A 22,580-nucleotide genomic window follows, 5' to 3' on the forward strand; every position below is an offset into this window, starting at 1 on the left:
GGCGGGTACTCCTGCCGCGGCGGGAAAATGGCGGCGCGCGCTCAGGCGGCCGCTAGGGGGCGCGGGGCTGCCGAGCTGCCGAGGATGGGCCCTGCTGTGACGGCGGCTGCGGGCGGGGAGCGGCGGCCGCGGCTGCGGCCTGCTCTGCCGAGGGCGAGGGAAGGGAAGGGGCTGCGACATGGACAGGTTCTCGTGGACCAGCGGGTTGCTGGAGCTGGGGGAGACGCTGGTGGTGCAGCAGCGCGGCGTGCGCCTCTACGACGGGGAGGAGAAGGTGACGGGAGCGCTCCCGCTCGGGGCCCCGCGGCCCTGCTCGGCCCAGCGAGCAGGGGGAGGGGGGAAAACGTCTCGGCCGTGGACGCCGGCCAAGGCGGGCGGCGGTGGGGGACGTGGCTGCGGGTAGTATCGGGGGGGGGGGACGGGGGACGCGAGGAGGCGAGGTGTGAGAGGGGGCTACGGCTGCAGGCGGAGAATCCGTCAGCGCTGAGAGAGGACAGTACTGATTGCTCCGGGGTCCGGCCCAGGGAGAGGACTGTTAGGGAGGTGATCCAGGCTTTGTGGCTGAGAAGGGGCTCGAGCGGCGTGTGCCACACGGGCGCACTGCTGGGCATGTGTAGCTGGTGACATTGTCATGGTGTCCCCTGTGTGGGCTGTCACTTCCCGTGTCAGGGCTGAGCACTTCTTTGATGTCATGTATACGTGTCGTACAATTCACACCTGTGTCATCCCGGTAGATGTAAAATGCCTTCTAGCTCTGCTCCTGAAGGGTGCTCTCTTGCATCGTTGGACAGGGTGCTGGGGCATATTGTCCAGGCCAAGCTTTACCTGAGAAGATGGGACCAGATGATCATTGAGGTCTCTTGCAATCTGATATTCTATGATTCTATCAATATCCGAGCCTACCCACTTACTGCTTTGCTTCAGTGCTGGACTAAACTCTTGATTTCTTATTTTTATCACATGGCAGTAGTTGCATACCCTCATAAAAAGCTGCCTGAGGTTTTGCAAGTAGGAAGCAATTTGCTAACGCACATTTCTCACATATTGATTGCTGTCTGATAAATAAAGAACTTTTAAACAGTAAAATGGATACAAGTGTGATAGATAGGCAGGAAGATTTCAGACTGTGCATAGCATCTGTACAGTGTAGGTGGCGCTGCTTTTTTGTATAACTTCCACTTTCTTTGTCAACACATAGTGTTCCAAAGCCAATAGCCCTGTTTAAAACATGATATTTAAGAATGTTTGTGTATCTTGCACATATGGAGGGAGGATCTTTCAGGATATCCTAGGGGGAAAATTTATGTAGTTGAAAAAGGAAGTTTGTGTATATCCATCTAGGCCTTTTATACTAATTTCTCCATTGTTTCCTAAACTTGATTTATTGTGTTTTCTGAAAAAAAAGCAAGTGCTCTCTAAATATTGGCTTGTTGCATCTGATCGCTGTGTTGTGGTAATGTGTAATGTTTTCAAGATGAGTATTTATGCATTTTACTGGTTAAATTTGTTGTTGATATGTTTAATTTTTCCTGTTTAGGTAAAATTTGATAGTGGAGTATTACTGCTTAGCACACACAGGCTACTTTGGAGGGACCAGAAGAATCATGTAAGTCCTACTTTTGTCTCTTTCTATGCTATTCAATTGTAAATGCCATAATAAACAACAGATAGTTTGCCACTGAAGAGACTGCACATGGAGAGGAGGTTTTTCTTCCCTTTGTGTTTTGTATTAGAAGTGTAGTCTGTTTTTTGGCTCACAGTAGAAAGAAAGTTATGTACCGGAATGATCTTTCACCCAATTCTGCTTTAATAAAATAATCATGCAGAGATGAGGAGGGATGGGAATGAATCATACAAATTTTCCTTTTCTGCAGAACAGAAATAGAACAGAAGAGTCTGCTCTCATACACTAAGACATGTTGGATTTAAGACTGATGTTGAATGTGTCAGGCAGATCATCATATTAACTCCTCTCCCATACTCCTTGTCCAGCAAGACCTTTTCTTCCTCACTGCTTTCAAGTCCAAGTTTCCCTGTCTTCTGCTTCCACCATGCCATGACTTGCTAATGGGATGTGGTTTGTGGCAGTATTGTTTTCTCTGGGTTTTACCTTCCCAAGTGCTTGTTCCTGTGCTGAACCATCCCTTCAAGAAGCCAGAACATCTGTCTGTACTGCTATGGAGAGCTGACTCAGAGCTCAGGTGACAGTCAGAACTGCAGTGTAGTACTACTGCTGCTGAAGCCACAGACTTGAGATTGCAGGCTGAAATTGAAGACAAAACACATGCAAAACTCTAAGTAGACTGTGACAGCGTGCACCATTTCACAGTTGCAGTTAAGGAGAAGTCCTAATCTGAACCAGGTTCGATTATGCTTGTTTTAGACACAGTATTTTAGAAACTTAGCCCTGGAAGCCAAAATTTAGACAGAGCATGTTCAGATGACAGCTTTTTAAAGGCAAATTATATTCCACTGGGCTAGTTTAAGCAAGGATAGCTGAAGCACATCTCGCACCCAGAAGCCTCTCCCTACCAAATGCCACATCCTTGCTCCAGAGCAGGGAACTACTTAGAGCCTTCTGAAGGTAAAGTCACTGAGGATGTTCTTAATTTGGCAAATCGATATATTTTTTCTTTACAGATTGTTTACAGGAACAGCAGAACTATTTTTAGTACTGATTTTTCAATATGTTTTGAGAGCTGGTCCCGGGGTGGGGTTGTTGTTAAACAAGTTGGGGGTTGATTGTCCAGACCATGACCTATTCTCTGTAAACTAACTTTTTGGTTTGGGTACTGTCAGCATGAGATTACTTATCTGTGCATCTCTTTTTGAGAGGTGGGCATGTACTGCAACATGCACTGCTTCTAATCTTCTGGCTTGGACATTTTGCTTGCTTGGAGTAACATTAAGCATTATGGTTTCAGCAAGTCTTGCAACTGTCCATATCCCTGTTCTCTCCTTCCCCACAAAAGGATGACATTTGTCTCTTTTTCCTGACCTCTCACCCTGCTCCTAGGCCACATGGTTTCTTGTACTCTTCCCAGGTAGTTGAATTTGCTAAATCAACAGAGAAGAACCTTTGAGAATAAGAAAAATAGTTTCAAGTTTCAGCAAAGATTCTGACAAGTTCCAGGCTTGATTAACAGACAGGGCAGAAATATATGTCCAGATGTGGGCAGAAATTACCCAGTTCTCATCAGGGACAAATATAGATCACTGGTGTGGTAAATCAAGCTGCTTCTTTTTCAAGCTCTTAGGACTGAAACATGGGTAGCACAGTGCCCTTTTATTTTCATGGTGAGTTGTTGGCTAATTTCAGCTGTGATATAACATCAGCCTTAGAAACCTTACCTAGCATACCCAGAATAAACCTGTAGAGTGTTCCTTTTTTTTTTTTTTTTTGGTGTGTCAGCAGACTTGAGTAATAAATGAGGCACTTGTCATTGGGTTAACATAGCAAACCGTTGTACAAAGCCAAACAGTTGTGTTTTATGGCTGCTGTTGTTACATACCACCTGCAGTTGAACAGTATCAAAAATACAGAGATTTGTAGACGGAAAAAAAACAACAAAAGTAAATCTTGCACGTTTATTACATAGCTATATCTGTACAACATTTTAAGTGATAAAATCATGCATAATGTGAGCATGAGACATTAGGAAAAAATCCCAAACAAATAAACTCACAGCATTTTTAACACATCTCTCTTTTTGTATTGCTTCTCTCACCAGAAAGGGGTGATTCTAAGATATTATGCTTGCATTAAGTTCATAACTTCCTAGCTGTGAACTAAATGAATCAATCAGTTTGACAGTATACATGCTACATATAGTTGGACTCTTTTGGCATGTTCAAAACCTTTTTTTAACAGAAGTATCATTTTGCCTGTGTTTAAAGTGTCCAGAACTATGTGAGCATTTTGCCAAGCAGTAACTCTTTTCTGTAATGGCTGTAGAATCTGGAGCCACAGAAGAATCTAGATAGCTTGTATTAAGAGGTTTTGTAACAGGAAGTGCAACCCATGTTCTTTCCTAATGATGGATTTACTCATTAGTTAAAGTCTCTGCATATCTGCTTTGCTAATCTCAAATTTAATGAGTATTTAATTATTCCATGCAAAGAGGAGCAATTTTTGTAGTAGGGATTGAGAGGGCCCTGTAATGGTGCTCATTATAGCTTGGTGTTAGGCACAGCTTCTTGGCAGATGGAAGAGAGAGGTTCCAAGAGGGAACGCAACTTATGCTTCCTGTATCGTGGGTGACCGTCAGTCACCAAGCTGTGTTGCAGAAGATGATGTTCACCAAAGGATATTCACCAAAACAAGACCAGGCACCTAATTAGGTGCTTTGTTGAATCACCCCCCGAGCAATTTCTATCTCAAGCATATAAGTTTAGCCTATTCTCCCACAGATGGGTACAGTCTTGTTTCTTGGTCTGCTTTGTTTTGTCTAAAGCACAGTCCACTAAATGTGTGCTGAGATGCATCAAGTACTGGATTAAGTCAGTGGGTGTGGGATAGGTGGAGAAATTCCTCTTCCACTTGGAGGATAGTCTAGCTGTTTAAATATTCAACAAAAGCACAAGACTGGTGCTTTTAGATACTATTTTAGCTCGCAAAGTAATATCAATGCAAAAATGTTAAGAACCCATAAGTATTATTCATTCAGGGATAAGCTGCAGTAGTGTCAAAATTTTAGTGTGGAAGTTTTGAACTTAGATACCAAAGACTTGTTAAATTCCTGAGTCCTTCTATGAATGAGGTGTTAAAAGTAGGCAGGATATGTCTTTAGAATCATAGAATAGTTAGGGTTGGAAAGGACCTTAAGATCATCTAGTTCCAACCCCCCTGCCATGGGCAGGGACACCTCACACCAAGGCTCCATCCAACCTGGCTTTGAACACCACCAGGGATAGAGCATTCACAACTTCCTTGGGCAACCCATTCCAGTGCTCACCACCCTTGCAGTAACGAACTTCCTCCTTATATCCAATCTAAGCTTCCCCTGTTTAAGTTTTAACCCTTTGCCCCTTGCCCTGGCACTACAGTCCCTAATGAAGAGTCCCTCCCCAGCATCCCTATAGGCCCTCTTCAGATACTGGAAGGCTGCTATGAGGTCTCCACGCAGCCTTCTCTTCCCCAGGCTGAACAGCCCCGACTTTCTCAGCCTATCTTCATACGGGAGGTGCTCCAGTCCCTTGATCATCCTTGTGGCCCTCCTCTGGACTTGTTCCAACAGTTCCATGTCCTTTTTATGTTGAAGACACCAGAACTGCACACAATACTCCAAGTGAGGTCTCAAGAGAGCAGAGTAGAGGGGCAGGACCATCTCCTTTGACCTGCTGGTCACGTTCCTTTTGATGCAGCCCAGGATACGGTTGACTTTCTTTAATTTTATTTGTGTTTGCATTGATTATTCCAGGAGTGCTGCATTGCTGTACCTCTGTCTCAGGTCGTCTTTATTGAAGAGCAAGCAGCTGGGATAGGAAAAAGGTAAGGTCATTGTCTTTTTTAGATTGATAGTTTGCACATGCATGTTATGTGAGGTACCCAAGATTATATATTAATTCATGGTAGGTTCCATTTGCAATCTAAGTTTCCAGACTGACAGCTACAAAGACCTTCTTGCCTCACTTGAGGTCAAATGTGTAAGAGTCATGACAAAAGAGTGTCTGATGTGATTTGTTAAATGACTTTCCTGTAATCGCTAAGCAAGTATGTGTTCTAGCTTAGATTTGATTAGTCATAAATGACAACAGTGATTTTTCTGGATCTAAATTTGAAAGCTAATTCTAGTCTTTTGTGCCACAGAACTGGTTGGGGATAGAAACTGCCATGTATTACACGGTTTTTCATGACCATATGAGTGATTTTGAATGTGGAAATGCTAGCAATAGTTAGAAAGAACTCAAGTGTTTCCACTTACTTGAATAACTAACTCAGTATGGTATGTGTATAAAGAAGTGTATAAGCCAGCAGCATGCCCAGGTGGCCAAGAATGCCAAGAGCATCCTGGCCTGTACCAGAAATAGTGTAGCCAGCAGGACCAGAGAAGTGATTGTCTTGGCACTGGTGAGGCTGCATCCCGAATACTGTGTTCAGTTCTGGGCCCCTCACTACAAGAAAGGCATTGAGGTGCTGGAGTGGGTTGAGAGAAGGGCAACGAAGCTGGTGAAGGGTCTGGAGCACAAATCTAATGAGCAGTGGCTGAGGGAACTGGGGTTGTTTAGCCTGAAGAAAAGGAGTCTGCCACTCTCTTTCTGAAAGGAGGTTGTAGTGAGGTGGGTGTTAGTCTCTTCTCACAGCTAAGAAGCAATAGGACAAGAGGAAATGGCCTCAAGTTGTGCCAGAGGAGGTTTAACTTGGCTATTAAGAATAACTTCCATCACCAAAAAGGTTCTCAAGTGTTGGAACAGGCTGCCCAGAGAAGTGGTTGTGTCACCATCCCTGGGCAGCCTGTAGATGTGACATGGTTTAGTGGTGGACTTGGCAGTGCTGGGTTAACAGTTTGACTTGGTGATCTTAAAAGTCTTTTTCAGACTAAATAATTCTGTGATTCTAAGTTTCACAAGAAAAAGAGAAAAAAATAATGCAGATATATATATGTAGTTGACAGCTGCTTGCAGCCTACAGAATGGGTGAGGTAATATCTGAGGGTTTCCAGAAGAAATCAGGTAATTCACTAATAAAGACCCTTGAATAAGTATCAGTACAATGAAATGGGAATGGTGGATTTACAGTCGTGCTGTGATAGCAGTCTGTTATGTTCCTAAAAAAATGCTATCTCAAGGTTTGTTTTGGTGGTAGGTGTCGTTTTAGACTGTTATTTCCATGCATGTTACCTTTGAATGTTGGTTTTGGACAAATTGACATACAGTGTTTGCAAGTGGGATCCAAGTGGGATAGATTAAATGTAATACTGAGACCTTTTGTTTTCCTGTGACAGAGATACTGTATTTTGGCAGTAGTTACTGCAAGTCAAAAGCCATCTCAAATATTAGTTTTTATCATAACTAAAAGGTTTTTCAGAATTTGCTACTTGAAATGTACAAATTTGTCAAATTTATCTTTTTTTAGGAGTTGGTGGTGCATACTTTTTAAATTTTTGAGATGTTTCAGAAGTTGTAGTTTTCATGCAAGATCTATAGTATTTAGTCAGAATACTTAAATGTTAATGCACAGTCATAAAGCATTATTGACGTACTTCAGCACCTATGTGAGATAAAGTTAATAAAAGTTTTGATTAAATAGTCAACTTTGATCATAGAAAATTTTTTTTAGGTATTACAGAAAGTTGCCACTTCTCTTTCCTTTTTCTTAGTGCTAAAATAGTGGTTCATCTTCATCCTGCTTCTTCAAACAAAGAGCCTGGTCCATTCCAAAGCAGCAAATATTCCTACATAAAACTTTCTTTCAAAGAACATGGGCAGATTGAGGTAAGTTTTGTACCATGCAAGCCCAGCACATCAGATCTTTGGACATGCTTTTCTCCTCTTGCTGTGTTAGTGATAATTTTCCATGATCTTTCCATGTTTGCCTTTGAGGTGGAGCTTTTTCAATACATCCTTTTTGAACACAAACGTTATGAGGCTTCAGGGTTCTATACTTTGATTAAATCACACACATAGAGTTCTAGAAATGTTAAGAAGCATTATTAGGCTTTTTTTCTTATGTTAGTACTTTTAATACAATGTTATACTTCTTTTTTAAATCTTTTAAATTGACCACAGGATTTTCCAGAATGACATCTCCAAAATCTGTTAAATGTTTAACAGAATAAAAGATGTTTCTTTGTACTTAATGCTTTACTGAACAGGAATCATGCAACTTACTCCTAATCGTCACTCTAATTTTAATGCTGAACACTTTCTGTTGCCTCAGAGCTTTGTTTCATTTTATGCCTTACAAATCTTTAATTTATTTTTATCTACACTGAATTTCAAAAGCTTTGAGCAGGCTGGAAAAAAAAACATGCTCTATTTTTAAATGAAGGCTTATCCTAAAAATTGTGAAGAAATCACACTCTGTAAATAAATTTTGCAGTATATGATCCTCACTTGAAGAGACTGAGAACTTTAACTTTGATATCAGATTTTCAACTTGGAATTACTTATAAATGCCTTACAAACGCATGTGCTTGATTAGCCTCATTCATTGCTTTGTGAGCAGTTTTCGGTTTAGGATGAGCATAGATTTATGCTTTGTTATAATTGTTTTGGTGTTTTGCCTAGTTGTAACCTTGTTTATTTTCATGTTGATGTTCATGTCTGAAAATCAAACATACAATGCTTACTGGTTCCTTCCCCAGCATATCAATTACACTCCAGATCTTTTCTTTATAAATTTGGAATGCTTTCCTGTGAACCCTGAATGACCATAAGAAGGGAATGGGTTTTGTTTCTGGATTTTCGTCAGTGGGATACACTTACTATTAACGAATGCCACATTCTGTTATTAGCAGTAAACAAATAAGTGTAATTGATCTGTGTGGTTTTCTTTATACTGCTGAACTAACAAATCAATAGTAATCGTATTGTTCAGCTTCCCTTCCATTTAAAAGCATGCCCTTAAGCAAACCTTGACATTTTAACTTTAGCATGTTTTGGAACATTTCTGAATATCTGAAGAAAATATTTTACAATAGAAGTACTTAAGCAAGTTTAACTTGTAACTACATGGCTCCTCCACTAATGCATGTGTTTTTTGAAGATTGGACATTAAGAATTTCCTGATAATGAATGTTGTACTGTGGATGGGTAGGTGTGACCATGCTTTGTCTGACAGTGAAATTTATTTAGTCTACCACCAAGATGCTAGAAGTGTCCAGAGGTACTCCACACGGTTTATGAAACTGAGTTGTCACTCTTTAATGCTTGCAGTTCTATAGACGATTATCTGAAGAAATGACACAAAGGAGATGGGAGAACATGCCTACTGGTCAGACCATTCAAGTTAACAAGGACCCACAGGTATTTGCAGAGCTTCTGAGCAGAATCTGTATGTAATCTCTTGGTTCCACTTCTTGTTGTCCCCTTATACTGCAGCTGGCATGTCTCTCTAACCAACATCATGGGTACAAGTGGAAATTCAGCTTTACTTTGCCTGTTTCTTCACTGGAACAAATTAGTTCCTCCTTTGCATTTTTCACCTGATAGAGAACATTTTACCATCTCTTTCTTGAGTGTGTTTAGACTTGAATGAGATCAGTTTTTTTAGTGTAGTGACACACATACACAGTTGTGCCAATATTATACATATTTGCATACATTTTTATTCAGCATGAGTGATCGAATGAAGCTGAAAGATTTTTGGTTTTAGTTGTGATTTATGTTTTTTTTGTGGCTGGAAGTCAAATATACAACATGTAATTTTTATATAACTCTTAGAATCTATTTAATTCTTTGTGTTCTAAATGGACAGTGGTTATGGAGAATCTCTGCCATGTTAAATTGCCTTCTTTATCTGTCTTTATACTTCTAGGTTATAAACTGTGATAAACATGTAGATGTTGTTTCATGTAGTACTGCATGAACAAAGTAATGATTTAAAGATTGTTCAATGACTAATCACATATGTTCTTTGTAAATGTAGTACCTATAAATTTCATTGCATTTGCACTGATGGGGAAGCCTGTGTCAAGAATCACTTAATGAGAATGCCTTACCTCTTGTTCTTATTATTAAACCATAGCAAATGGTTAACAGTAGTGGTAAGCTTTGCAGTCAGAGGTCTGTGGGATGGCACCACTGTAACTTAGGTACCAGCCTTTCTAAAATGCATTTGGCGTTAAGTGAAAGGTTCACCATCACCTCCATTCTGATATCTCTCAACAGTGTAAATTAGACTGTACTTAGCATCATGTTTCTATGGCTATGTTTTTTCAGGATAGATTTCTTGAGATAATCATGTTTAGATATGTATTTCCACAGGTCTCGTATGGATGTTCATATGGACTGGGAGGCTTTAATTGAGATGAGCTGTGATGATCAGTCTAGATCAGGCTATTAAGCATCTTCATATTAATAGCTTCAATATAATAATCTATTATCTGTCTACTACAGCAAATTCATACATGTTTTACACTTACTGTGTGTTTTTTTGCACTGGTTTAAAAAATATTTCACGAAATAGATGAAATATTGTATACATAATACTAGCTCTTTGGGGGAACATTTCCTGTCTTATAATGTAAGGTTTTTCACAGAGAGGCGGATGAGAAAACTTAGCATTTCCTATTTTTATTCCTTTCATTATTTTCTTTTGCAGGCAGGAAGAATAAGGGCTGTAGGAATTGTAGGGATCGAAAGGAAATTGGAGGAAAAGAGAAAAGAGACTGACAAAAACATTTCCGAGGTAAATACACTGAAGTTTCAAGGTCAAACACCTGTCTGAACCATTTACATTCATTCACATTTTCTTTTAGGGGCAACTGAGACTATTTATTGTTTCTTTTGGGAAGTCTGAATTGTTTAAGAGTGTATAATTTACAGTTATTTACCTTGTTTAACTGGTTTTTCACTATACGTAAAGATACTTCGTTTAAGCAGTTCCTTTCATGAAGGCTGTTCTTTGAAACTAAAGTGTGTATTTGTAAAATTGATTTTGGTAGAATTAGAAATCTGAGTTCAGTAACTTTTCATCAAGAAAAACAGGACACAAAGGCACATGCAGAAAGAGGCTATTACAAGTTGGGTTTTTTTAATAGCTAATTTTGGTTTCAATTGAAAATTTAATATCTGTTAAGAAAAATACGCTGATCCAAGTGTCTGCACATAACTGTGGTGAAGTTAGCTTTTAATGTTATATATATTCAGGTTTTAAATGTTGGGTTTAGTCTTATAGTTACCATAACCTGTTCTACAGTCCAGGCATCAGCAAGATCTTACAAGTATCTTTGTGAAACACCTGGGCTAGGTGGAGCCATCCTTTTCTCCAGAAACAGCACAGTAGTTGAATTTTAGATACCAGTACTGATGGACAATAGGCAGTTAATTTCTTCATGTATACCAGGGAGCAGTATCTTCAAAAATAGGCTGGTTCTGTCTTGGTAGTAGAGATTGATGCAGAAACACTCATAACTGCATGCAACAGGTACATTTTCATGGAAAAGCTTTATGGGTTTCAGTATGCCACAATGAAAAAGGCATTCACTGATCTGGTACGTAAGAAAATTATAGCACCTTTGCAGGCTGTGTGCTCTTTCAGATACTGGTAGCATTAAACTTTTTAATTTCTGTTTATGAGGAATGTAATGAATGAAGTTCTGTGTGTAGTTCAAAAGGTATTGTAGTTATGTGCATGTGTATATAGTTCAAAAGGTATTGTCTGGTTATTTTTTCCTTTAGTAGCTTTGTCAGAACGTAAAAGAAATCCATTTATATGTGTTGTATGAACGGAGGAAAACCATGACTTGTAAAATCCTGCCTTCCTCCAGCTTTAAATGTTGTAAATGACTTAATTTGAAAAATGGTGCCCTGGCTTCCAGGAAAAGGCTTCCTGCATCTGCTGTTCACTGCTGATAAGAATCCAGTTCTTTAGCCTTTTGTTTATCTGAGGAAGTTCCTGTTAGGTGTGTACACATTCCCCTTTGTTTCCAGGCCTGCCCTCAGTGAGTCAGGCAGAGGAGGAGTTAGACACAGCATGCTGTTTATTTAGCTAAATCAAGGGCTCTTTTGATGAGTGATGTTTTCATGCAGGTTATAGAGATTAGAAATAAGCTGGAAAAAGCCTTGTTAGAAAACATTTTGTTGATATCTTATATAAGTACAGCAGAAGGACTTTGTTTTACATTAGAGATGGGGAACTCTATAGTAAATGATGGAATTTGGTAGATTAGAAAGTAAGAAAAAAAGTTCCAAAGAGGAGCTTTTGTTCTAATAGTGGTAGGTTGTTGTTATACAGTGGTATATTTTCTGTTCTCATGTTGGACCTAGGCTTGTCACACTTAATTTTGGATACCTAGCTTAGGTGCCAAGTGTTAAGAGCCTAAACTTCTCCAGTTAGTGGAGAAACAGTGGCATCACGGGGAGGGGGGTTCAGATGAAAAGCAACCTTATACATACTTGGAAGCATCTCCCTTTCTTCTTCGTATGTTTAGTCTCAGACCAATAAGCTACTAAGTAAGGCACCTAAATATAGATGGGAACAATTGGGTCTTCCTGCACAAACTCTGCTAAAATGTGTCTTTCCAGTAGGGGATCAGACAGAATAAGCTAGGAATCCAATAGAAGCAATAGCAGGAAGCTGTAGGCAAGATGTATCTCTGGTCATTTGACATACTCTAACTTCTTTACTTGTGGCTGGAGGAGTTGGGTGCTGCTGTTGGGCAAACTTTAGCAGAAGAGGTTCAGGAATCACTCCCACCTTCACTGGGCATGTTGTCATGTATGTGAGAGAAGTGGGTGAGAAGGCTAAATTTGTGTTGCTGAGTTTGCAAGGGAGTTGCTTTTTAATGCAGTTGCTAACTCTTCTTTTTTTCTTAGCATGAATTTCTTAATGCTAGTTGGTTTTCATTACTAAAAATTTTGAATTTCAGTATACCTTCAGCTTGTTCTTAAAGTATGTTTTATTTAAGCCTAAAAATGCCTTTTGTGACTTGTAGAATTGTTGCATTTGAGACCATAGCGCTTTACTAAGCTTAATAGACTTGATGTAACTATGGTCCTATGATGGGTGTCCAGTTCACTGCAAATTTTTTTTTTTTTTTTTTGAAAGAGGAGTTTTCTTAGATTAGAAAAAAGTTGTTTTGTATAACTAATTTTCTGTTGCTCTGGGAGGCATTTTGATTTTACATCCGACAACCTGAGTTTTCAGAGGATGTTTTTTATCTAGTTTTTATCTTAATTTATTTAAATCTGATGTTTGTCTCGTGAACCTTATTTAATTCATTTTTGAACTGGTTTTTGTTTATCGTGGTAGAACCACTGCCTAAGTGTATGACACTTTTAAATGAAGAGATGTTGCCACACATTTTCAGAGGTGTTGTCTCTTCAGTTAAGCATGCATACATGTTAAAGCATATACCCTCTTCCTCGCTCATTTGAAATTACCATTTCTTACTAATTTAGTAACATCTACTGATGAGAGGAAAATTGTCTTGTCAGGAGGAGTACTTCTGTAGCTGGCTTGCTGCTGGACAGAAACAATAGATCTCCCTGAGTGAGGGTTAACTGTTGGAAGAAAACCTACCACCACCATCAAGAAACCTTCCCCAGCTTTAGGAGAGCATAATAAATTTGGACAATTTAATCTTTTCTGGGCCTCAGTTATTGTTGTTCCTTCCTATCATATGGACTTCATATTGAACTAGTGTTCACATACTAGGAAAGTGTGTGATTGTTTGCTTCTCTGCATTCTTTGTTGTTCATGGATTGTGTAATTTTGATGTTAAAACCTGATATACACGGACATATCAAGCAATTATATATAGTATTTACGAATAGCTTGGATAGGTGGACAAGGGCAGCTTTCTGTATCCATGAAGCTGAATGTTGTAATTATACTGATTTGCATTGTTTGCTTTTCATTTCAGGCTTTTGAGGATCTCAACAAACTAATGGAGAAGGTATGGCATATGTTACTTACCCAAGTAGATTTATGCTTGTTTTCTCAGTTTTAAGTATGCTTTTCACTGTCGAGCTGAAAGTTGACTTATCCATATGTCTTTCTTAATAGGCTAAGGAGATGGTGGAATTATCCAAGTCAATAGCTAATAAGATTAAAGAAAAACAAGGTGATATCACTGAGGATGAGGTAAATTAAGTTTGATTTTAAAGTCAACAGAAGTGTTCCTATGCAAAGCAAAAAGCTATCCATTTAATACATGTAATGTTAATAAAGAACACTTCATGATTATATTTTTGTGATTTAATTCTACATAAAGTAAAAGGGATTTACTTGTTTAGTGTTAGCTTGTCTTTTGACCCCTTTTAAAAGTAATGATTTTATTGCCTTTGTGTAAATTTTTGTATTTTTGAGCTCTGCTGGTCAAGAGGAAATCGTATTAAGTCTTCCCTTCTCTTTGCTAGTAATTGGCTTTATTGGTAGTAAATTGAATGTATTTATTCATTAAAACTGTATGATAGTAATAAAATCAAAGACTTTTAAAAACCAGAATCGTTCACTAGGTGATGGACTTTTAAACTTGTTTGTTTAGACCATCAGGTTCAAGTCCTATCTACTGAGTATGGGTATAGCTAATCCAGTTACTAGGGAAACATACGGATCTGGTACACAGTACCACATGCAACTGGCAAAGCAACTGGCTGGAATACTGCAGACACCATTGGAGGTAAAGTACCTAATATTGCGCCAGCATTTTCCATGTGTTGCTAAATTTTGATAGAAATGTGTTTTGACTGTACTACTGTGCCTCTTTTTAAAGCCCCAGATTTAGCAGCACAGCCTCATATTCAGTGTTTATGAAAGGAATATATATCCTCTTTCAAATAAGAAAGCTTAAATGTAAGTAAAAATTTTTCTTTGGAGTAATGGCAACTCAAGTTCTAATTTGCAAAATATCAGTGATATTCAGAAAATCATACTAGCAGTCCTTCTTCTGTTTGAACAGCCCTGATTTCATCCATTGCTGCAGAATATTACTTTTATAAAGAAAGAGTGAAACAACACTGACTTGGAAAATAGAAGTAGTCAGTCTTTAAACTCCTTCAAAATTACACATTTTGCAAATGTAGCACAGAGTTATTACATAGATTACCCCCCCTTAGTAATATATCATGTTTTAATTGATCCGAAGCTATTACAGAATTCAGGAGTCTCACCAAAAAGTTAGATTTCATGTTGCAATTTACAGGGCTATATGTCTGCTAAAAAGCATAGATGTTACAGTATTCTTGCGAAAGCTGTGTGCTACCTACTATGATGAGAACAGAAAACTAAGTGTGTCTGAAAAGTAAAAAAACAGTAAATTGATTGATTGATTTAATATATTGAAATTCCTTATTCCTGAGATTTATTCTTTGCTTTAAAACCAAAGTAATTCACATTCTTTGGGTTATAGTATCAGTGGTTTGCGTTTTAAAATGATTACAGGAAGATGTATCATAAAAAACTTACCTCACACAGCAGAAATAAATAGTATTGCCTGGGTAGGTTTTTTTTCATTAAGGCCTATCAATGAGCTCCTCTGTTTTACCTGTTCAGTCAAATGCAAGCTGAGAGACTGTGTTTATGAGATTAATGCTATTTCTCTTACCAGTCTTGTGCTTAACACAGGAGCGAGGAGGGATCATGTCACTTACAGAAGTGTACTGTCTGGTAAATCGTGCACGAGGATTAGAGGTGAGAAATTGGGTTTATTAAATATTTCATAAAGTACACTTCAGTAATAAGGTAATTAAAGAAAAAGGGTCAAAATATTCCCTACCAATTGCTTGCACTACCTGTCTAACAGCATGAAGTGATCAGCCCTTTATTAAACTTAGGGTTTTTTTACCATTTTCCCTTCTCCACTTCCATGTAATTTTTATGTGTCCTCTGCAAATTGTTATAACGTATGCTACTTTTTGTAATACCATATAAAAGGGAAAATCCATCTTCATTGTGAAAGAAAACTGGAAGGATGGAGAAAACTAAAAAATGGTGAATGTTTGGAGTTTTTACAAAATAGATCAATTTTTTCTGTGAACAGGGCAAGAAGGATTATTACAGGACACATAGTAAGGAAACAGAAAAGAGCATAGAAGCCAAGAAAATAGATTGCACAATACAAAGAAAGAAAGCTAGAACAGTATTGTGTAGCCTGGTCTGTTTTATAGCTGTTGTTACTAAAAGTGTTTGTTTTGGTGTTATGGTGTATACTTGAAATGCAAGCTGTGAATAAGTATGTTTTACTGTTTTAATAGTTGCTGTCACCAGAAGATTTAGTAAATGCTTGTAAGATGCTTGAGTCACTGAAGCTACCACTAAGGTAAAGCTTTACAGATGTATTTATAAAACATGGCACTCTTCAAGGCAAACTATGGTGTTTCGATGAGTTAGTTTACCTGCAGTAGATTGTTTTTTGTCTTTTTAAGTAAAGTTATGCTTTGCTGAAAGAATGCTGCTATATGCTCCAACATCCTTTCTACATTAAAATATGAATTTTTAACCATGGTTTACTTTGCTAGGTAGGCAATATTTTTTTTCACTTCCAATATAGTTTTTTCAGACTGGGACAAGTGTTTACTAAGCCCTGCTCTTTTCAGTCTCTGTAGATTTTTTTAAAGATACTTTTAATGTTAAGTTAATTTTACAGAGGTTTTTTTTGTGTTTGTTTTCCTTTTGTAATGTGGTTATAGATGTGGGTGCATTAGAAATGTGACCATAGGTGATGTGAGCAGGGATTTTAGTTACTTTGGCTCTGTCTTTGGATTTTAGGCTTCGGATATTTGACAGTGGTGTGATGGTGATTGAACTCCAGTCTCATAATGAAGAGGAAATGGTAGCTTCTGCTTTAGAGACAGTAAGTGTCTTTCATTTCCTTCAGTGTTCTGACCGTGCTGAGGAAATTTAAACACATTAGGTATAAAAACTTAAGGTACAGGATTTCCTTTTGAGGTTTTGAAATACAAAATATTCCACTTTAAAATCTAACAGTAATACTAAAATAGCACTTTTCATCTTCAAAGTGCTGTGCAGGCAATAATCTGAAGTCATTGCTTTCTCCTCAAGGGATAAAGCATTTTTCCATCTCTTTTCAAGCTTCTTTAACCTTCAGCCTTCCTCTAAATCTTTTGTGCTGTAGGATGAATCCATGGCATGTATTAAGCACTTAATTTAACAGAAGTGGACTTCAGACTGTACACAGTGTGCTTGTAGGCGGTGAAAGTAGCTCTTAATTCTTGTTTAGCTTGGGTTTATTTCATAAAAGAGCACAATGTATGTGTAACATCCTGTACTGATTTTGCTGCTGTGAAGAGCACTCGGAGAGTAGCACGTATATAATTAAGCTTAAGGAAAAAATAGTATAAATTGCTTGGTGAGGTAAACCTTTGTGATCTTGCTACCTCTGAACTCTTTAAAGTCCTGCATTTGTCCATTATTCCATTATCTGTGGACTAATGGACATATTGTCTATGGATGTATTGTCCATTAGTCCATCCATAGAGTCCATTATTTGATGCATTTTCCTGTGTCTTTTACAGTGGGATGTATTTTTTTTTGTTTGTTTTTCATAAAGTTGAATAAAGGCTGATTCAGTGTATCCAAATTTAAATATCAAAGTCAAAACCGACTGACTTGGGCCGTCGAGATAAAACAGAGCTGTCACAGACACTTTTTCACATGATACGTGGGGTAGACTCTTCAGTGTGTTTTGTATAATTGTTACCATATAGCTTTCTCTCATCAAAAAGATTTTTAGATGAGAGAAATGTATGTAGCTGTCTAAAAGATTCCATCCTAAATTATCAAAACTGAAATCTTTCAATGTATGTTAGTCCTTTCAGTTTATTTTCTTATATTGACAGTAAAACACTTAAACCATTTTAGTTGCTTTTTTCTGATTATTTTTTGTTTGTAATTAATTTGTTGCCTTCAGTAAGAGTGCTTATCTCTTTGAAAGGAAAGGAAAAACCTTTTCTTGATAACAAATGAGGTCAACAGCAAAAAGCAACAGATGGTGGATTTATTACCCAGGTGCCATTTTTCTTTTATTTTCGTAATATGAAACTCTGACTCCATAGAAAAATGTAAGGGAGAGGCTTTGAGTGAGGAGGGCTAGCCTATAAGAGAAGATCAGACTTGTGGCCAAAAGCACCCGGTGCTTAATGTATCATGTACAGTAACATGAAACTTCTGAAAAGAAATGAAGTCACAGGCTTTCAGACAGGAGAGAGGTTTTGAGCAGCTGGTGAAGACAGGGGGTCAGAGGAACCCAAAGTCACCCTTGACAAGAGTAGTGGTTTAGGAAGGAAAGGTAAGTATAATAATAATACCCATATGCATATTAAATTGTGTAGCTGACTTCCATTACCCAGATGTGATCACATAGCTTCATAATGTCTCAAGTTAGGACTAATTTAATCTGAGTTTCTGTAAAAAGACTATTGCTGAGAATGATGCAGAATAGACTCCTCCCCACCAAGTCAGATGGGAAGCAGGAAATGGCAACTTCATCTGGATTTACAATTCTGCTTGAATCTGGAGCAGTGGAGAAATGGAAGAATTATTGATTTGTAGGGTAAGAAAACATGTTTATCTGTGAAATTCAATGCAGTAGCAGTAAGACTAGACTTCATACCTAATATTTTAATACTGCCTATGCAATCTTTGTGGCTTTAAACTGAAAAAAAAAGGTTGAATTAGATGAGATATTAAGAAGAAGTTCTTTACTGTGAGGGTGGTGAGGCCCTGGCACAGGCTACCCAGAGAAGCTGTGGCTGCCCCATCCCTGGCAGTGTTCACGGCCAGGTTGGACATGGCTTTGAGCAGCCTTGTCTAGTGGAAGGTGTCACTGCCCATGGCAGGGGGCGTTGGAACTGGATGATCTTTAAGGTCTCTTCCAACCCAAACCATTCTGTGATTTTAGCATGCATTAACTATCCTGGCTGAAACAATGGTGCCAAAGTTTTGAGTCCCTGGACTGAAAAAAACAGTTATCTTTTGTGTCAACTGAATGTGATGATGGACTCTTACTGTGCCCTGTAGTATGCTGTAATATCGTGTGGAGTACTGAGGTTTGGTCATTTTTCTATAGGCAGTAGGAATATTTTAAGTCCCATGAAACTCAAAATTCTGCACTTCCATCTGGGATGACTTAAATTTCTGAATCTGTGATCTGCCCTGGATAGGTCTTTTATTTTTCATTTAGGCTTTACTGTTTGCAGAATCACTTAGTATAGTTGGGCTGTGTAAATACTGGCTGTGACAGTACACTGCTGTCTGAGCTATTCGGGTTTTTCCATTCATTTCATCCCAAGGTATCTTAAAAAATTATGTGTTTTTTTGTGATATATTTTTTTTACAGATTTAACTCTTTTCTACTTTCTTTCTTTATACTTGGCAATTTTACCAGGACACAAGAAGAGGTATTTGTAAGGGGAAATACTCACAATTATTTGTACTTTTTAAAAATGCAAACAAACCGCTTGTCTCCACAAGGGATTTGCTTACCAGTTTATCACTGCAGAAGGCTAGACCTGATTCAGGAGCTGAGAGAACTTGACTGTTCTTTTAATGCCAGTTTGTTTATCTGTGTATTTGTTTTGTAACAGGTATCTGAAAAGGGTTCTCTCACAGCTGATGAATTTGCTAAGCTGGTGGGGATGTCTGTTCTCTTAGCCAAAGAAAGGTCGGTAATATTTGCTGTGTTTAGTACCTTCACTACTATGTGTCCGCCAGTAACACAGCCGTCTTCTTTTGCTTTCTCTAGGCTGCTTCTTGCTGAAAAGATGGGCCATCTTTGCAGAGATGATTCAGTGGAAGGCTTGAGATTCTACCCCAATTTATTTCTGACACAAAGCTAATGCAGTTTGTGTACAATTCGTTGTGTAACGGTTTAGCAAGTGAACAGAGGGCAGAACCCTTCCAACAACTGACCTTACATTTGTTATTTTGTTATTCAACTGCAACAGTGATGAACATTGCAATGCTTTGCAGTTCTCAGGTATTTCATGTGCTGAATCCTCTTACGTGGAGCTGAAAGGAGATAGGAATCAGTCAGAAGCATGTGAATTGTCTCAAGTTTCAAGTTTTGTTTGATGTGTTCTGTAGTTTCTCGTTAAGGAAAGTCAGATTAAGATTTCACAGAAGTGAAAAGAATATCCTTGTAGTCTGCCATGAGGGTTAGCACCCAAAAGACAGGTTACTGCATACCCTAGTTTGTTTATGTCTAGAGCAACAAATTAGATATATCCATAGTGATAAGAAAAGTGACTTTGATGTGTACCGAGGTATAAGGAACAAACCTAGTGTAGCATAACCCCTTCTCCCTGAAGTGGTGAACAGTTTTCTAAAAGAGGACCTTGGGCTTCTTGTACTTTGAGACAGAAGGAACCTGCTGCTGGACAGATTAACCTATGTTATGTGAATCTAGAAAATGCAGTGTTTGTTTTGTAATGTCTTATGCTAATAGCTCAGATAGAAGCATTGTTAGCACAGACTTCCTCCCTTCTCTTCCCTTGCCATCTTCCTTCCTGGCTCATTATGGTGCACTTCGGTGCCCTTTCTCTGTCTTCTCTTCACGTAGTGGAGCAAAGTAGCCTCCTGTCGCTCTACTAGACTCCATTCTTTAATGTGTTTGGGGTTTTTTTCTGCTTGTATTGAAAGATCATTTGTTTGTTTCATCAGCCTTTATCTGTTTTGGAGAGACGGCTTACTTATATATGAAAATTAATATACTTTCAATATTGAAGGGAGGAAGAAGACTATCACCCTGTGTTTAATAGTCATGAGGTATCATATTGTTTGGTATTCCTCACCCTGTGTTCACACTGAATGCAATTTGATAGTCTCAGTTTTCATAACTCCAGTGGAGTTGTTACATTACTTGAAGATCTGTTGTCATGGTAATAACGGTAAGTGGATGTTCACTATCCACGTCACTTACATTTTTGGCATTTTGAAGTGACCAGCTTTAATAAATAACAAAATTAATGCAGGCTGTGGGCAAGACAGCACATAAATAACTGCACTGTGGTCACAATGGCTAAATTGATACTACAAAAAAAGGAGGAGAAAGGCTTTGAAGAGCCTGCACATCCTTTCAGAACTACTTCAGTATTACCATAGCTTAGACAAGGGTTAAGAGCCTGTCAATGAGGAGTTCAGTGCAGAGATCCCTTCAGTGATGATGACTTTGGGTTATAGGATGCTCATTTAGATCCAGGGAATTGTGTCCTCCTACCCTTGTCACAAGCAAATGTTTATGCAGTTTTCCTTTAGGGCAGTTTTCCTCTGTTTTATGGAGGTGCTAAAACTAAGGTATTTGGCAAAATTGAAGGAACCAGTTCCACACTGTTCTGTGTTCGCCACCTAGTATCATCTCCTCAAGAGCCTTATGGCTTGATGCTTTTCTTCATCCTCTCCACAACCCACAGGAGAGACCTATGTGAGGTACCCCAGGCATCACACATCTGTGAAGGGACTGAAAAGTGAGAAATTCAGAAGAAAAAAGCTGGTTTGTGACAACTGTTTCTTTTGCCTGATACCCGAACTTGTAGAGGGAGACCAGTGGTTTATGGGCCTGAACCTCTCCCCACAAGGGGGCATGTCTTCTGTAGAAAGAACAAACCAGAAAGGAGATGCCAAGTGAAAGCTCCCAGCCTCTGTCCTCCAACCCTGAGCATTTCATTATCTTAATTAAGCAATAACAGTACAGCCTATTTAGAATGATGATACTTTCTCCAGCTTTTCTTTCCCAAGTTTTGTCTTTGACTTTTTTTTTCTACAGGGAAGAAATCTGAGAGGTAAATTGTATAGCTGGTTTAGAATTTAAATATATACGTGTGAGAAAATGACTACTAGAAAGTAATAAAAATGAAAAGATTTTTCTTAAATAGACTGCTCTGTTGGTATTTTCATCCTAAATATTTTGGGGAGCTTTAAAATCTTTACACATCAAAATCTTGTGGTTGTATGGGGCAGGTTTTTAAAGCATGTCATGTTTTTGCTGCCTCATTTTGTACCTAAAAGGGTACAAGATGGTTTTGATTTCAAATTAAAAGGCAGCGTTAAATGTAATTAGAATGCCTTGGTTCTGTTGCTGAGCAGCCTGCGACCCATCCCAGCCAGAATCACAAAACCACTGATGTCTACACAAGCACAAGTTTCACAAGGGAACCAGTCTGAGTGAGCCAAGCATGTCTCCTGTGCTAACACTGGAAAGGTGTTTGACGCATGTTTTCCCAGCTGGAAGACAACAGCAATCCTATCTGTGATACCATACTGAGAGCCCGTTGTTTGGCAAACAAACGGAATGACATGTTTATGGGTGTGTGGTACTTCACACTGAAGCTGTCATTGCCAAGACCTGTTTCCGTTGGTACTACCCACAAAAAAATCTGTTGACTGTCTCAAAGCAAAATTAAAGGAGAGAGGAAAATAGAAAAGTTGCCACTGACAGACCATTCTAGTTAAATACAGAAGGTGTCTATACGAACCTTTCATGTTTTGATTATTCCTAGAGTATTTGTGTTATTATATCTGAAAATTATCTCCTTTTGCCAAGGCTGCCCACTTACACAGTCCTTTGAAGAGAGGTTTGTAACAAAGGTCTGTTCAAAAAGTACTTGTTTGGGGTTTTTTTATGGAGCAATTTTAGATGATGATTACATTTTTCATGTGAAAACATAAGCCTTCTTACACCTCTGATAGGAAAAGAGCACTGCCCAGGAATCATATAGAATAGTTCGGGTTGGAAAGGAGCTTAAGGTCATCTAGTTCCACCCCCGCTGCCATGGACAAGGATCTATACATCTTTTCCATTTCTCCTTTGCATGTGTTTTCAGGAAAATGGTATTCTGCCTGTGGAAACATGGATCTAATCTGACCCATATTTCTGAAGTTCAAACTTTTTTATTTCCTCTGCAAGATACATATGTCTGTGTGTGTAGTTGGAAGTCTTCAGAAGTGTATCTTTAAT

General features: G+C 38.6%; 1 protein-coding gene across 1 annotated transcript; it reads left to right on the top strand.

The window, feature by feature from the left end:
• Positions 1-78: 78 nt before the first annotated feature.
• Positions 79-21,495, top strand: VPS36 (vacuolar protein sorting 36 homolog). The gene is made up of 14 exons (XM_061457432.1): positions 79-274; positions 1,538-1,606; positions 5,421-5,491; positions 7,320-7,434; positions 8,878-8,967; positions 10,265-10,351; positions 13,530-13,562; positions 13,673-13,750; positions 14,154-14,288; positions 15,233-15,298; positions 15,862-15,926; positions 16,376-16,460; positions 19,213-19,289; positions 19,371-21,495. Exons 1-14 carry the CDS (start codon positions 179-181, stop codon positions 19,462-19,464), a joined length of 1,161 nt encoding a protein of 386 aa, XP_061313416.1. The 5' UTR covers positions 79-178; the 3' UTR covers positions 19,465-21,495.
• Positions 21,496-22,580: the final 1,085 nt, after the last annotated feature.

This window comes from Pezoporus flaviventris, unplaced genomic scaffold (assembly GCF_033815535.1).
Source record: "Pezoporus flaviventris isolate CSIRO_AGI_PZ_B2104156 unplaced genomic scaffold, CSIRO_AGI_Pfla_v1 ptg000025l, whole genome shotgun sequence".
Taxonomy (NCBI): domain Eukaryota; kingdom Metazoa; phylum Chordata; class Aves; order Psittaciformes; family Psittacidae; genus Pezoporus; species Pezoporus flaviventris.